The sequence below is a fragment of the Nyctereutes procyonoides genome, unplaced genomic scaffold, assembly GCF_905146905.1.
Source record: "Nyctereutes procyonoides isolate TBG_1078 unplaced genomic scaffold, NYPRO_anot_genome, whole genome shotgun sequence".
NCBI classification, from domain to species: domain Eukaryota; kingdom Metazoa; phylum Chordata; class Mammalia; order Carnivora; family Canidae; genus Nyctereutes; species Nyctereutes procyonoides.
Window position 1 is genome coordinate 48799272 of NW_026575042.1, and position 16351 is coordinate 48815622.

Genomic DNA, 16351 nt, shown 5'->3' on the forward strand with positions numbered 1-16351 from the left:
GAAATCCCATAAACAAAAATAAATAACCACTTACTTGGAAACACAGGCCTAAATGTAAAATACAAAACTATAAAACTATTAGAAGGTAACACAGGAAATCTAGGTGAACTTACGCTTGGCAAGGACTTTTATTGACATGAAAAGCATGATACATGGAAGAAAAAAAAAAACTGAACTTTTATTGAACTAAAAAATATCTGCTCTGTGAAAGACAGAAGAATGAAAGATAATCCACAGAGCAGGAGGCAATCTCGCAAAACAAGCATCTTGATGAAGGGTTGGCATCCAAAATACACAAAGAACTCTTAATTCTCAACAACTAGAAAACAACTCAATTAGGGGCTCCTGGCCCATGTTGGGTGTGGAGATTACTTAAAAAATAAGATCTTTAAAAAACAAATCAATTAAAAAATGGGTTCTTTAAAAAGATGAATACAACTGCCACACCTTTCAGCAAAATAAAATAAAAACCACGAGTGTCAAGAATGAAAGAGGCGATTATCATTACAGATTCCTTAGACGCTAAAAGGATAAGGGGATATTTACACTCCTAGAGACTCCTAAATTCAAGTTGGATAAAATGGGCAAATTCACGGAAAACCACAAACTATCAAAGCTCTAAACAGTCCCATAACTACTAAATAAATTGCATTTGTCTAAAGACTTCTGAAAAAGAAACATCCAGGTGCAAATGGTTTCACAGGAGAATTCTTCCGAACATTTAAGGAATCAACACCAATTCTGTATAACCTCCTCCAGAAACTAGAAAAGGAATACGGCCCAACTCATTTTAGGAGGGGAGCGTTACCCCACAAAAAGGAAACTACAGATCAGTATCCCAGACAATTCATTATATGAATAAATACAAATTAAGACCACAATGATCCATGACCCCACATCCACTGAAGGCTAGCATTAACCACCACTATGTAACAACTAAAAATACGAAGAAACTGCTGAGGATTTGAAACACTCGGAACCCCTCCTATATTGCCGGTAGGAACGTAAAAATAGAAAACCCACTCTGGAAATCAGTTTGGCAGCTTCTTTGAAGTTAAACACACTTACCATATGCTACAATGGTCTTAATCATACGTATCTTCCCAAGAGAAATGAAAACCTTTATCTGTAAGAAGCCTCATGTACACATGTTCATAGCAGCTTTATTCGAAACAACAAAAACCTGAAAATAACTCAAAGGTCCATCAGTTACTCAGTTACTCAATGAATAAACACAACTAAATGATAAAAGCGGAACTACCAATACATGCAACAACGTATCTCAGAAGCATGTTAAGCAGAAGAAATGGAGACCAGAGACTAAATATGATTTTCCATTTATTGGAAATCCAAGAAAAGGCAAAACTAGTGACAGAAGCAGATCGATGGTTGCCAGTGGGTAGATGTAGAAGCAAGGGATTGGCTGCAAAAGGGAACGAGGGAAACTTAGGTGATAGGAATGTTCCAGATCAAGACTTTGATGGTAGCAATTACATGACTTTATACAATTGAAAAAATTCACTGAATAAACACTTAAATTGGCAAATTTTATTATATATCAAATAATATGTTAAAACTTAAAAAAACATGGAAGTACATCAAAATGTAACAGTGGCAACATGCTTTGTTCAATTCCCAAGTATTCTACAATAAGGGGGTTATTTTAAAATCAGAATAAAAATGTCATTTAAAAACAATTAGTATATTATATAATTATACCACATGATCACAATTACTTAAAAATAAATATACAGAAACTCAGCTATAAGAGTGGAAGGAAATGTACGATTTACTTTGGTGAGGGGGTAAAATAAATTCCCTCTAAAGCTTCTCAATACTTTCTACCTTTTAGGATAGACTCTGTTTTAAAACTGCAGTCAGAACAGAAAATTACTTGTTGTAATAGGTATAAATGTATCGGGAGCTTTGCCCAAGTTAATGAATTAGGAGGCATTATATGTACTCACTTTGCAAAGACATTTTTCAAAGACTACTTGGTGGTTTCTTTGCCTTTCCCCCCTCTAAGTTTCTGCTTCAGGGTTTAAGAATTGTTCTAGGTATCACAAAGAAAATGAGGCAAATATATTTTTCTTTTTAACGTCTTAAGTAACTACTACTAAATAACAAATAGTTCTTAGACTAGGAATAAATTCTCCACTCAGTAATACACTATTTTGTAAACAAAAGAAACAACACAAATAGCACCTTCAATCAAGATTTCCACCCGGATCGGCTATGCAGAAGACAGAAACTGGGGGTGACAGGGACTGCTTTAATCGCTCTCAGGAGTTCCTTTAAACAATTCTTCAGGAACATTTTCCTCATTCTTCTGGAGGTTTAAATACTGGTTTGGGAACATAGAACCAATTAACTAAAAATTCCCCCCCCCCTTTTTTTTAAAGTTTCTTTAAAGGTTATCTTTTAAGTTTCTTTAAAGGCTATCTTCTAAGAACAGTCTGGCCCACTGTGAATTTAAACTGGAGAGTAAAGGGAAGAAAACACACAAACAGACACATACTTACAGAGCAAGCAGGACCTAATGATCACCTTGAGTTTAGGGACAAAACCACAATATCGTGATATGACTTGATTCAAGAATTCAGCAAGAGATCACTTTTGGGAGACTAGCTAAGAGAATGGACTTAGGACACACAGTACATTCAAAACCTTTAGAAGGCAAGGATAGGTTGACATACATTCCCAGAAGTGGGAGCAGTACCTGAACCAGTGCTGTTACATAAGATCATCATAGCATCATCAATAAATCCCAGTCAGTTTGACACTCTTCCTTTGGTTTCTTTGCATTGTTGGAAGGCACAAGAAAATCTGTATTTTTGAGGATGCAGCAGGATGTTCTCTTCCTACGTTTCTTTTTGCAGTACGTTCAGGACTACTTTTACACCTTTTGTCAGACATGTGAGTCAAAACGTTAGGTCACAAAAGAAATGGTAGAAACAGTCTCAGCAAACACTCAATGATGGAGCTGATGTTCAGTTAATATGCTTTCTGCCAAGTTAAACAAAACACACTACCCAAAAGTGGCCGACTCAATAAAGGAGGGTTTATTGTATCAAAACAAGTCCATGTGCAAAGCAGGTTTGGAACTGCGTAATTCAGCAGCTCACTAGCATTATCAAGGACCCTGGTGATTTACATCTTTCCACTGAGCCAACATCATTATCCTCTGTAATCCTCAAGTGGCTACAGCAGTGCCAGATTCAGAGAAGACAATGTCCAAAGGAGAAAAACTTGCTCATCTGAATCTACTAGTGAAGAAAATCTTTCTCAGATGTCCTCTTGCAGAGCTCTTGTCAGTTGCAATCGACAACACAGGTTCACATCCTGGTGCCTCAACAGTTACTTGTAAGGAGAGAAGACCATGCACGACTGGCTTAGAACAATCTGATTCACCCTTGGGGTAGAGTCCAATATCCCTGGGCACCAGGCTACACAGAGGAGGAACACTTGAATAATCAAGCAAATGAGGAGAGACAAATGGCTACTGGATAGCAACCAACAAACAATTTGTCAGTCTGATAAGCCTGAAAACACTAGCCTATTGCTCACTAGCCCTAAAATCACACTAACTTCCATTGTCTTAAGAGTAAAACAGAGCATGGAAATGAATATAATGGATTGTTATAAAAAAATAAAAATTCAGCGACAAATAAAAACTATGATTTAGTGAGTACACTTTGTGTACCAGACACTAGTCTACGCATTTTACATCTATCAACATATTTAATCCTCACAATTGTTACCTAATATTTTACAGATAAAGAAAACAGAGAAGCTGAGTAACTTGCCCATGGGAGCTGTTAAGTCATAGCTGAAATCTGAACTTAGGTGGTCAAGTCTGGACTCATTTTTTTCAACTGCTACATTATGCTGCACAGGGAAATGCAAAAGGGGTACAAATATATTCTAAAAAGACTTTAAAAAATCAAATAAGCCAAAAAGGATAGAGATGTAGAAACCAAGCCAAAAAGTTAGCTGACATTTATACACTATACATTTTATTAAATACTGGGCTTTATTACAACAAATTAATTTACTTTTGATAGAAGTCTCATTTAAAAATGTGGCTGTGTTCAAATTTTTAACTTGACACTGCCTTTTGCCTAACCATTCTCTTTTTACTGGTTTCTATACTCAGTCACTGTGGGCAGAAAGATTAACTTCTCAGAACAAAGGAATTTCTCCAGTGGTACAACACTCCATAGATGTAAGAGCAGTCCTCCCAAACTGAGGACATGGCCACAACAGAATATATGATCAGAGAACATACTGCTTTTTATGGTTTATTTATGATAGCTACAGATAACATTGTTAAATCATGCACATTACGTCTTTACTACTTACTGAAGGTTTCTACCTTACATATGGAAATTATTCATGTCCCATGGTTTGGCATCTAGCCCCAAATTAAACTATGATAGAAAATGGCTGTCAAATTGTCAGACCACCACAGAGAAGTTGTCAGCTGTAATATCCATCCTGTATTCGTGGCGGTAAGTTCCTGGGACTTGCTTTTTCCTGTGTTTTGATCAAGTCTATAATAGCTGACAGTACTGCACAGTCTCTGGATTTAGTGTCCTTCCAATCTACAGGATGCGGACTTTCGATCTTCTCTTGCAGAAGGGTATCTAGCTCCTTTCTTAATTCCTAAGGTTGGGAAAAACCACATATGTTCAACAAAGGTAGATATACTATTAAGCATCATAATAAATAAAAGTGACTTTAGCTGTTACAAAGAAATTTCATAAGCTATTATACACTGAAATATCTAGTGAGCAACTAACTAAAGTGTGGTTATGAGAGTAGCCGACTCAAGGGTAGTAAAGTTAAAAAATTTGAACTTTAATCACATTGAGCCATTTAGAATGGGTAGTCTATAAATCCCTCAAAAAAAAAAATTGAAAAAACTACACATAAATTTCTCAATACTTTTTGCTCCGCTGAAATAGAGCAAGAAATGTTCCAGATAACATACGTAACACTTGGCACAAAACCACAAGACTATATGCTAACTTGCACGTAGATTCAAAGACAATCATGTAAAAGTCAGTCACCTTAACAAGATGGGCAATTCTTGCTGGAGACTGAAAGACAATCCATTCATCTACAGCAATAGTTTCCTGATCCTTATCCTTCTGGATGGAAATATCACCTCCAAAGAACAAGAGACAGTATGGAGAAACCTCTGTGCAGTCATACAAGTATATCTGTAATGAGAATTAAAGCAAATTAATACATTCACAAATCTGAAAGGATTATTGCCACATTAATTCACTAGCACCAGTGTTCATCTATCATTAGTGCTTTCCTTCTAAATTAGGTATTATCCTTCTACTACTGCAACTACGGAGACTAATTTTAAAGATAGACCGTTTAATGTTTTTTTAAGATTTTTATTTATGTGAGAGAGAGAGAGAGAGCGCGCACACAAGCAGGGGAAAGGGGTAGAGGGAGAAGCAGATTCCCCATTGAGCAGGGAGCCAGATATGGGGCTCGAGCCCAGGACCCCGCGATCCTGAGTGAAGGAAGACCTTAACCAAGACTTAAGTCACCCAGGTGCCTCCAAAAATATACCATTTTAAACTAGCCTGTATTCATTAATTCAGAGAACAAAGGAGTTTTATATTTTTGTTTCAAACAGCATTGTTCTTCAAACAAAATATTTTGATTGATAAAGCAAAAACACTAATGTATCTGCAATTACTTTTATCTATACATAAACAGAATCTTAGTGTTCTCACCAGTACTAATAAGGTACATTGACATATCCACAAAATTCTCCATATGGTGTAAACTCCTGTATACCCTAAATGCCGGTATTTCTTGAAAGCAGGCTCTGAAGGAAAACCAGGCAAATCAAATAACTGTCCCAATTAATTAAAATACAAAGATCCATCATCATGGACCAGCTGCACATTAAAAGTATAGATTTACTTCAAGAAGTTATAATTCATATCAGAAAAAAATACTTCAGGACAATTTTTAATTGTGAAAAGTATGTAACAGCAAAAATACATCAATACTGATGTTTAGATTCCGGATTACTTAAAATATTCACTTACACTACTTGTTCTCATCTTCAGATGATAGATAAGCCAGTTGTAGTGAAATTCTGTTTGCTCCACATTAACAGATTTAGGATGAATAGCAACTAGTCCATCAGTTTTTGTGTAAACCTTGACCCTTAAAAAAAAAAAAAGGCAAAATGTAGTTTGTCAAAAAAAAATTCCGGGAGATTCCAAACCAATCCTAGAATCTAAAAAAAAAAACTCCCCAGTTGAGGTCAGTTAATTTTTGTGAAATAAATGTACAAATCTATATTTGAGAACAAAAAAATTTACTTCAGTTAGTAGGAGTCTTTAACTAATATAATTCAGCAGAGAGAGGTTTGTTTAAATAGTCCATGGTAATTACCTGTACTAAGTGACAGCATAAAGGCTGGTAATCTGTTAACCCTTTCTACATTTCTAAGAGCATCTTTTCCATAGTTCTAGGAATTCATAAATGCTTCTAACCAAAATCATGAATTAGGGTCATGAGTCATTATGCAGAATAAAATCAGAAATTATTTTTCCTCACCACAGTCTATTTAACCAATGCCACCCTAGAATCCTACATCACTTAGAGCAGCAGGGTTTGGCAAACACTTTCCGTATCGGACCACAGAGAAAATACTTTGTGGGCGGGCCCTGAGATCTGTCACAGCTACCCAACTCTGCTGGCGTAGCAGAAAAGGACACACAGACATGTAAATGAATAGGTGTGGCTGTGTTCCAATAAAAATTTACACAAACAATATTTTGGCAAAGCACAGTAAAATTTGCTGAATCCTGGTCTAGACCAAAATAAAGCACTTCAAATACAAACAAAACTACATTTTTCCCATAAATCCTTCCTAGGAAGTCAGAGAGACATATAATATATATTTCAGAGTCTCTCTCTCATACTACCTGTAAAGTCAGGGAATAGATACAAAAAGAAATGTGACAAGGACTGGTATCAGAGAAGTACCTGGATCACTTAGAATGAGGATAATCCAGCCACTATGCTTAAAATTCAGGTAACCCACAATTTCATATGTTTAATAGGGTTTCTCAACCTCTGCACTTTTGACATATTAAACTGAGTAATCTTTGTTGTGGGTGCTGTCCTCATTACTGAAGGTTTGATAGCATCTCTGGCCTCTTATCTACTAGACGCTAACAGTACTGCCCCAGCTGTAACCACCACAGGATCTCCAGACAGAGCCAAATAAAATGTCCCTTGGCAGGTAAAGTCACCCCAGTTGAGAAACACCGACCTAAAACATTGTCTGCACTTAGCTTATCTAAGATCTTGTACTTTTTCATGTTTATAATCAGAGGGTATCCAAACTTTTTCATTTAATGAAAAATGAAATTATTTTGCTGAAATTATTTTGAAATTATTTTGTAAAACTATTCTGTTACTACTATATAGTAACTTTCATAAGCCTATGCGCTTAAATGCCATATGGTATTATCAAATAATCTCTCCACTGCTACTGGACATCCATGTTCTTTATAGTACAGCTTTTAAAAAACATTTAGAATTACTTCCTTAGGACATACTCACTTATGACTCCACTGAGCCACTATTTTAACGACTTGACAACTGATTCTATCTAGTGTGCCTCTAAAAGGGTGGTACCAATTCACATACTACTAGTCATTTGTGACTTCTAGTTTCTCTGTTCCCTCACCAGAATGAACTCATTTGTTAGGCAAAAACATGCCTTACACTCTCCAATTACTACTAAGGCTGATTATCTATATATACAGTAAAAGTTACAGCTGATTTCTCAAAATAGTGAAATCACCACAATTTTCATCAAAGAGGTAAATTACAAAATTATGTCTTAGAAGACAAGAAATCCTAAAAAAAAAAAAAAAAAATTAAGTAATATCCATCCACCTCTGATTTTTTAATAGTTGGCTTACTTTCCTAATATTTACCTTAGTATTATATTTTACTAACATTTTGTGTGAATAATAGCTGATGCCAGGTATGCACTATGAGGGGAAGTGTGATGCCTATATTAAAGAGTCGGCCTTCTCTTAAGTGATCAAAAGTAAAGAACAAAGAATAGGGTCCAAATATAAACAAGAACAAGTTTACAACATAAGTTCTGTTGCATTAAGAGTATTTCAAAAGCTTAAGGAGAGAAATTAAGTAACTCATAATAATCTTCAATGCTTACATTTTTCTTTTTTTACCCAAGTTTAGTCGGATTTTAGCAACTTTGGGATATAAACCAGCACAGATGACCGCTTTAATTATCTTCTCATTATCTATTAGGGGGTAGGAAGATTAAAAAAAAAAAAAGTAAAGTACAGATACAACAATGGCAAATGGCAACAAGCTTTTTCCACTGAATTTTCTGCTTTACCTGAATTTATATTAGATTTTGGATCTTTAGGATTTCTACTGCTTACAAATCCAGCTCCAAGAAGATGCTCAGCAAACTGTCCTTTCATGTTATGCAGCATCTAGGGATCAATGGTAACAAAACTAGAAGATCTTTCACACAGATTTATAGAGGCATATACTCATCAATAGCTAGTTCTCCTTGCTTTATAAACACTTGCAAAAATGTGTTTTTAGAGCAGAGGTTGCAAAAACCTGTTTTTGTCAATAAAGTATTATTGGACAAAGTCACATTTACCTATTACATATGCTTATTTTACACTATAAAGGCAGAAGTGAGTGGTTGTAATAGAGACTATATGCTTATAAGCCTAAGATATTTATTGTCTGATTTCCTTTCAGAAAAGATCTACCTGCTATAGGGAATAACCACTGGTGTTTAACTATTTTTGCCAATTTTTGCAAAAAAGAGTCACTAATTTTAAAAGTTGTTCTCCAATATTTTGAAACAAAAAATACAGAAAAGCATAAATAAAATAACATCTATATTTCTACTGCTGAGAATGAACTGTTACACACTGGCACAAAGGCTTAAAGTCTGTTTTGAAGGAGAATTGTAATTTGAGTACAAATGATGCATTGCTCATAAAGCACATAAGCAATGCAGAAATGTACATATGAAATTTCCCTGAACTCAGTACTGTCAGAAGTAACCATTAACTAAGTAAATACTGTAGACACTTACACATATTTACTGACAGAAGAACTGAACACAAATGCTACGGTAACAACGTGATAACAGCATAAAAGCTGTTTTAATAAAAGTATGAAAATTAATTTAGTTCAATTTGGGGGGGTGCCAGGTAATTTTAGTTCAATTTAAAGTTTTTTTTTTTTTTTTTTTTACGGGTGCCTGGGTGGCTCAGTCAGTTTAGCACCTCCCTTCAGCTCAGGTCATGATCCCAGGGTCCTGGGATTGGGCTCCATGCTCAGTGGGGAGTCTGCTTCTCCTTCTCCCTCTGGCTCCTCCTGCGTGTGCGCTCTCTCACTCTCAAATATATAATTTAAAAAACTACTCATTTTATCTTTTTTAAAGATTTTATTCATTTATCTGGGTCAGAGAGAAAGAGAGTGCAAGCACGAGCACAAATGAGTAGGAGAGGGAAAAGCAGGCTCCCTGCTGAGCAGTGAGCCCAATGTAGCAGACTCCTGGACCACAACTTGAGCCTAAGGCTGACACTTAATCGACTAAGCCACCCAGGCGCCCAATTTTAGTTCAATTAAAAAAAAAAAAAAAGGAAAACTAAATAGGGATAGAAATTAAATTGATGAATCCTAAATTTTCATAATTATAGTATAATAAAGGATCCCTGTAAACTTAAGAAATGATGAAACATAGTCAGTCTTATTTAAGTGTATGCCCCTTTTATGAACTGTGTGACTTTAGCTTCCCCAACTAATTTCCTATCACTGACTCTCTAGACTACCTCGTTTTTTTTTTTTTTATATTGTTCAAGATAATCTTTATATTCTATTCTGGATCTATAATTCCCAATACTGTTTTGTATTCATTTTGTGTTTAAACAATATTAACACACTTCGCTCAGATTTAGCATGCACTCTCCATTCCTGAAATTCTTTTGATTTACCTCTTAATAGGCAGCATTTCACTGTTGGTGAGTTTTTCAACATCAGTTCATGGGTCTAGTATTTCAAGCGCTTGACCTGACCTGACCTCTGTCTTTATAGTTGAATTAATATGCTGACTGGATGTAATATTCTCAACACTTAAATTAGGCCACCTTTTCATACCTGTAGTTCATTTTATTTTTTCTATTTCAGGGAAATGTTCTTGCACATATCTCTATGTACACATTTGTAAATACACCCGAATTTTCTTTGGAGAGACATCCATTATCTTCATGATGGATCAGTCCAATCTTCCTGTCTACAATTTTTTCTTTTGCAGCTGAACCTACAAATTGTGATTATCTAAAGCCTTTCTTCTATGGCAATATTTTAAAGGGACTTCCACTTTGCACCTTGTGATTCTCTTGGTCATTGTGTCTTCTTAGGTCTACCTGCAGTCTTTATATCCATTCTATCGGTTTATTTGCTTTGTTTTACTGAATTCAGAATCTTCTTAAAATGGTTCCTACTATGAAGGAGTTGAAAGGTATTTTGTTACGATATGTTCTATTTCATTCTTTTCCCCCTCTGATTGTAGTAACTTTCAGAATTTTCTAACTCTTCATTCTGTTAATCTTTGAGCAGTTTTGATCAGATTTGCTACTTTCTTGATTATTTTACCTCCTTGGGAATTTGTTAAATGTCCAGTACCAGGGTTCATGCCATATAGCTGGAACATACACGTAATAGGGGAAGGTGAGGAATTCCTATTCTTACACTTCTCCAATTCAGTATAGCCTTAAGTCTGATAGCTGTCTGTCCTATTGATTATCTTCTGTTTCACAAATGCATCCTGTCCAGTGTTTTCTTATGACACAGAACAGTTAAATATAACCTACCCCAAAATTAACGTACAGACATTATCCAATATTTTAAAATAGATCCTCGGAGGTTTTTGTTTTGTTTAAGATTTTTATTTAGTAATGAGACACAAAGAGAGAGAGGCAGAGACATTCGCAGAGGGAGAAGCAGGCTCCCCATGGAGAGTCTATGAAGGACTCAACCCCAGGACCCCAGCATCATGTCCTGAGCTGAATGCAGACACTCAACCACTGAGCTACTACCCAAGTGTCCCTATATTCTCGAATTAATGAAAATTTTCAGGCTAAATCATCAAAACAGCAACTAGGGAGTCGGGGAAAAATGGGGAGTCAAGCTTTACTACATCTTCCTGCTATACTCTAGAATCTTCATTCTTTTCTTAGCTAATAGTAGCTTTATGTTTATTATAGTGTAAACTTTGTTTTGTTGCAGTTAATTTAATAGATTGCCTCTATCATTTTGTATAATCATTCAACTTCATATGACAAACTAACACAATCAACATTTTGCTACAAATCTAATAACTAGGAGGAGGGGCAAGATGGCGGAGGAGTAGGGTCCCCAAATCACCTGTCCCCAACAAATTACCTAGATAACCTTCAAACCATCCTGAAAATCTACGAATTCGGCCTGAGATTTAAAGAGAGACCAGCTGGAATGCTACAGTGAGAGGAGTTCACGCTTCTATCAAGGTAGGAAGACGGGGGAAAAGAAATAAAGAAACAAAAGGCCTCCGAGGGGGAGGGGCCCCGGAGGAGCCGGGCTGAGGCCGGGGCGAGTGTCCCCAGGACAGGAAAGCCCCGTCCCGGAGGAGCAGGAGCTGCACCAACCTTCCCGGGCGGGCGGAAAGGGGCTCGCAGGGAGTTGGAGCAGGACCCAGGAGGGCGGGGATGCCCTCGGGCTCCCGGGGACACTAACAGGCACCTGCAAGCGCAGGAGAGTGCACCGAGCTCCCTAAGGGCTGCAGCACGCACCGGAGCAGTTCGGAGGGGCTCGGGAGCGGCTCCAGGGAGGGAGCTGCGGGGCGGGAGCGCAAATCCAACAACACAGGCCCGGGAGCACAGGGCGCCGGGACACAGCCCAGGATCCGGCCTCCCCCCGGGACAGGCAGAGGCCGGGAGGGCCCAGGACAGCAAGGACGCTCCTGCCCCGAGCTGAGCAGATCAGCGGCCCCGCCCCGGAGCCTCCAGGCCCTGCGGACGGAGAGCCGAGAGCCCCGAGCCCCGTAGTTCCTGCGGAGGCTGAATCCAGGCTTCCAGAGTTGCCATAGCAACTGCGGCTGATCCTCCTGAGACCTCACGGGGTAAACAACCCCCGCTGAGCCCTGCAGCAGGCAGGGGCAGAGCAGCTCCCCCAAGTGCTAACACCTGAAAATCAGCGCAACAGGCCCCTCCCCCAGAAGACCAGCTGGACGGACCAGTTCCAGGGGAAGTCAAGGGACTTAAACTCTACAGAAATACTCCCCCGTGTTTTTTTTTTCTTTTCTTTTTTCTTTTCTTTTTGATTTCTGATTGCTTCCCCCACCCCCTTTTTTTTCACCTTTCTTTCTTTTTCTTTCCCTTTTTCTTCTCTTCTTTCCTTTTTCTTTTCTTTTTCTTTTTTCTTTTTCTCTTTTCTTTCCTTCTCTCTCTTTCTCTCATTCTCCCAATACAACTTGTTTTTGGCCACTCCGCACTGAGCAAAATGACTAGAAGGAAAACCTCACCTCAAAAGAAAGAATCAGAAACAGCCCTCTCTCCCACAGAGCTACAAAATCTGGATTACAATTCAATGTCAGAAAGCCAATTCAGAAGCACTATTATACAGCTACTGGTGGCTCTAGAAAAAAGCATTAAGGACTCACGAGACTTCATGACTGCAGAATTTAGATCCAATCAGGCAGAAATTAAAAATCAACTGAATGAGATGCAATCCAAACTAGAAGTCCTAACGACGAGGGTTAACGAGGTGGAAGAACGAGTGAGTGACATAGAAGACAAGTTAATGGCAAAGAGGGAAACTGAGGAAAAAAGAGATAAACAATTAAAGAACCATGAAGACAGATTAAGGGAAATAAATGACACTCTAAGGAAGAAAAATCTACGTTTAATTGGGGTTCCCGAGGGCGCCGAAAGGGACAGAGGGCCAGAATATGTATTTGAACAAATCCTAGCTGAAAACTTTCCCAATCTGGGAAGGGAAACAGGCATTCAGATCCAGGAAATAGAGAGATCCCCCCCTAAAATCAATAAAAACCGTTCAACACCTCGACATCTAATAGTGAAGCTTGCAAATTCCAAAGATAAAGAGAAGATCCTTAAAGCAGCAAGAGACAAGAAGTCCCTGACTTTCATGGGGAGGAATATTAGGGTAACAGCAGACCTCTCCACAGAGACCTGGCAGGCCAGAAAGGGCTGGCAGGATATATTCAGGGTCCTAAATGAGAAGAACATGCAACCAAGAATACTTTATCCAGCAAGGCTCTCATTCAAAATGGAAGGAGAGATAAAGAGCTTCCGAGACAGGCAGGAACTGAAAGAATATGTGACCTCCAAACCAGCTCTGCAAGAAATTTTAAGGGGGACTCTTAAAATTCCCCTTTAAGAAGAAGTTCAGTGGAACAATCCACAAAAACAAGGACTAAATAGATATCATGATGACACTAAACTCATATCTGTCAATAGTAACTCTGAACGTGAACGGGCTTAATGACCCCATCAAAAGGCGCAGGGTTTCAGACTGGATAAAAAAGCAGGACCCATCTATTTGCTGTCTACAAGAGACTCATTTTAGACAGAAGGACACCTACAACCTGAAAATAAAAGGTTGGAGAACCATTTACCATTCAAATGGTTCTGAAAAGAAAGCAGGGGTAGCCATCCTTATATCAGATAAACTAAAATTCACTCCGAAGACAGTAGTGAGAGACGAAGAGGGACACTATATCATACTTAAAGGATCTATCCAACAAGAGGACTTAACAATCCTCAATATATATGCCCCGAATGTGGGAGCTGCCAAATACTTAAACGAATTATTAACCAAAGTAAAGAAATACTTAGATAATAATACACTTATACTTGGTGACTTCAATCTAGCTCTCTCTACCCTTGATAGGTCTTCTAAACACAACATCTCCAAAGAAACGAGAGCTTTAAATGATACACTGGACCAGATAGATTTCACAGATATCTACAGAACTTTACATCCAAACTCAACTGAATACACATTCTTCTCAAGTGCACATGGAACTTTTTCCAGAATAGACCACATACTGGGTCACAAATCGGGTCTGAACCGATACCAAAAGATTGGGATCGTCCCATGCATATTCTCAGACCATAACGCCTTGAAATTAGAACTCAATCACAAGAAGAAGTTTGGAAGGACCTCAAACACGTGGAGGTTAAGGACCATCCTGCTAAAAGATAAAAGGGTCAACCAGGAAATTAAGGAAGAATTAAAAAGATTCATGGAAACTAATGAGAATGAAGATACAACTGTTCAAAATCTTTGGGATGCAGCAAAAGCAGTCCTGAGGGGGAAATACATCGCAATACAAGCATCCATTCAAAAACTGGAAAGAACTCAAATACAAAAGCTAACCTTACACATAAAGGAGCTAGAGAAGAAGCAGCAAATCGACCCGACGCCCAGCAGAAGAAGAGAGTTAATTAAAATTCGAGCAGAACTCAACGAAATTGAGACCAGAAGAACTGTGGAACAGATCAATAGAACCAGGAGTTGGTTCTTTGAAAGAATTAATAAGATAGATAAACCATTAGCCAACCTTATTAAAAAGAAGAGAGAGAAGACTCAAATTAATAAAATCATGAATGAGAAAGCAGAGATCACTACCAACACCAAGGAAATACAAACGATTTTAAAAACATATTATGAACAGCTCTACGCCAATAAATTAGGCAATCTAGAAGAAATGGACGCATTCCTGGAAAGCCACAAACTACCAAAACTGGAGCAGGAAGAAATAGAAAACCTGAACAGGCCAATAACCAGGGAGGAAATTGAAGCAGTCATCAAAAACCTCCCAAGACACAAGAGTCCAGGGCCAGATGGCTTCCCAGGGGAATTCTATCAAACGTTTAAAGAAGAAATCATACCTATTCTACTAAAGCTGTTTGGAAAGATAGAAAGAGATGGAGTACTTCCAAACTCATTCTATGAGGCCAGCATCACCTTAATTCCAAAACCAGACAAAGACCCCACCAAAAAGGAGAATTACAGACCAATATCCCTGATGAACATGGATGCAAAAATTCTCAACAAGATACTAGCCAATAGGATCCAACAACACATTAAGAAAATTATTCACCATGACCAAGTAGGATTTATCCCCGGGATGCAAGGCTGGTTCAACACTCGTAAAACAATCAATGTGATTCATCATATCAGCAAGAGAAAAACCAAGAACCATATGATCCTCTCATTAGATGCAGAGAAAGCATTTGACAAAATACAGCATCCATTCCTGATTAAAACTCTTCAGAGTGTAGGGATAGAGGGAACTTTCCTCGATATCTTAAAAGCCATCTACGAAAAGCCCACAGCAAATATCATTCTCAATGGGGAAGCACTGGGAGCCTTTCCCCTAAGATCAGGAACCAGACAGGGATGTCCACTCTCACCACTGCTATTCAACATAGTATTGGAAGTCCTAGCCTCAGCAATCAGACAACAAAAAGACATTAAAGGCATTCAAATTGGCAAAGAAGAAGTCAAACTCTCCCTCTTCGCCGATGACATGATACTCTACATAGAAAACCCAAAAGCCTCCACCCCAAGATTGCTAGAACTCATACAGCAATTTGGTAGCGTGGCAGGATACAAAATCAATGCCCAGAAATCAATGGCATTCCTATACACTAACAATGAGACTGAAGAAAGAGAAATTAAGGAGTCAATCCCATTTACAATTGCACCCAAAAGCATAAGATACCTAGGAATAAACCTAACCAAAGAGGTAAAGGATCTATACCCTAAAAACTATAGAACACTTCTGAAAGAAATTGAGGAAGACACAAAGAGATGGAAAAATATTCCATGCTCATGGATTGGCAGAATTAATATTGTGAAAATGTCAATGCTACCCAGGGCAATTTACACGTTCAATGCAATCCCTATCAAAATACCATGGACTTTTTTCAGAGACTTAGAACAAATTATTTTAAGATTTGTGTGGAATCAGAAAAGACCCCGAATAGCCAGGGGAATTTTAAAAAAGAAAACCATAGCTGGGGGCATCACAATGCCAGATTTCAGGTTGTACTACAAAGCTGTGGTCATCAAGACAGTGTGGTACTGGCACAAAAACAGACACATAGACCAATGGAACAGAATAGAGAATCCAGAAATGGACCCTGAACTTTATGGTCAACTAATATTCGACAAAGGAGGAAAGACGATCCACTGGAAGAAAGACAGTCTCTTCAATAAATGG

General features: G+C 38.0%; 1 protein-coding gene across 1 annotated transcript in view; it reads right to left on the reverse strand.

The window, feature by feature from the left end:
- Positions 1 to 1533: 1533 nt before the first annotated feature.
- Positions 1534 to 16351, reverse strand: part of DHX36 (DEAH-box helicase 36) — a 58102-nt gene continuing 43284 nt past the window's right edge. The window contains exons 21-25 of the mRNA XM_055320960.1: positions 8426 to 8525; positions 8237 to 8327; positions 6081 to 6201; positions 5073 to 5225; positions 1534 to 4665 (exon numbers count right to left, since the gene is read on the reverse strand). Coding sequence (XP_055176935.1) covers positions 4480 to 4665; positions 5073 to 5225; positions 6081 to 6201; positions 8237 to 8327; positions 8426 to 8525 — 651 coding nt within the window. The 3' untranslated portion in view covers positions 1534 to 4479. The remainder of the gene's footprint in view (positions 4666 to 5072; positions 5226 to 6080; positions 6202 to 8236; positions 8328 to 8425; positions 8526 to 16351) is intronic.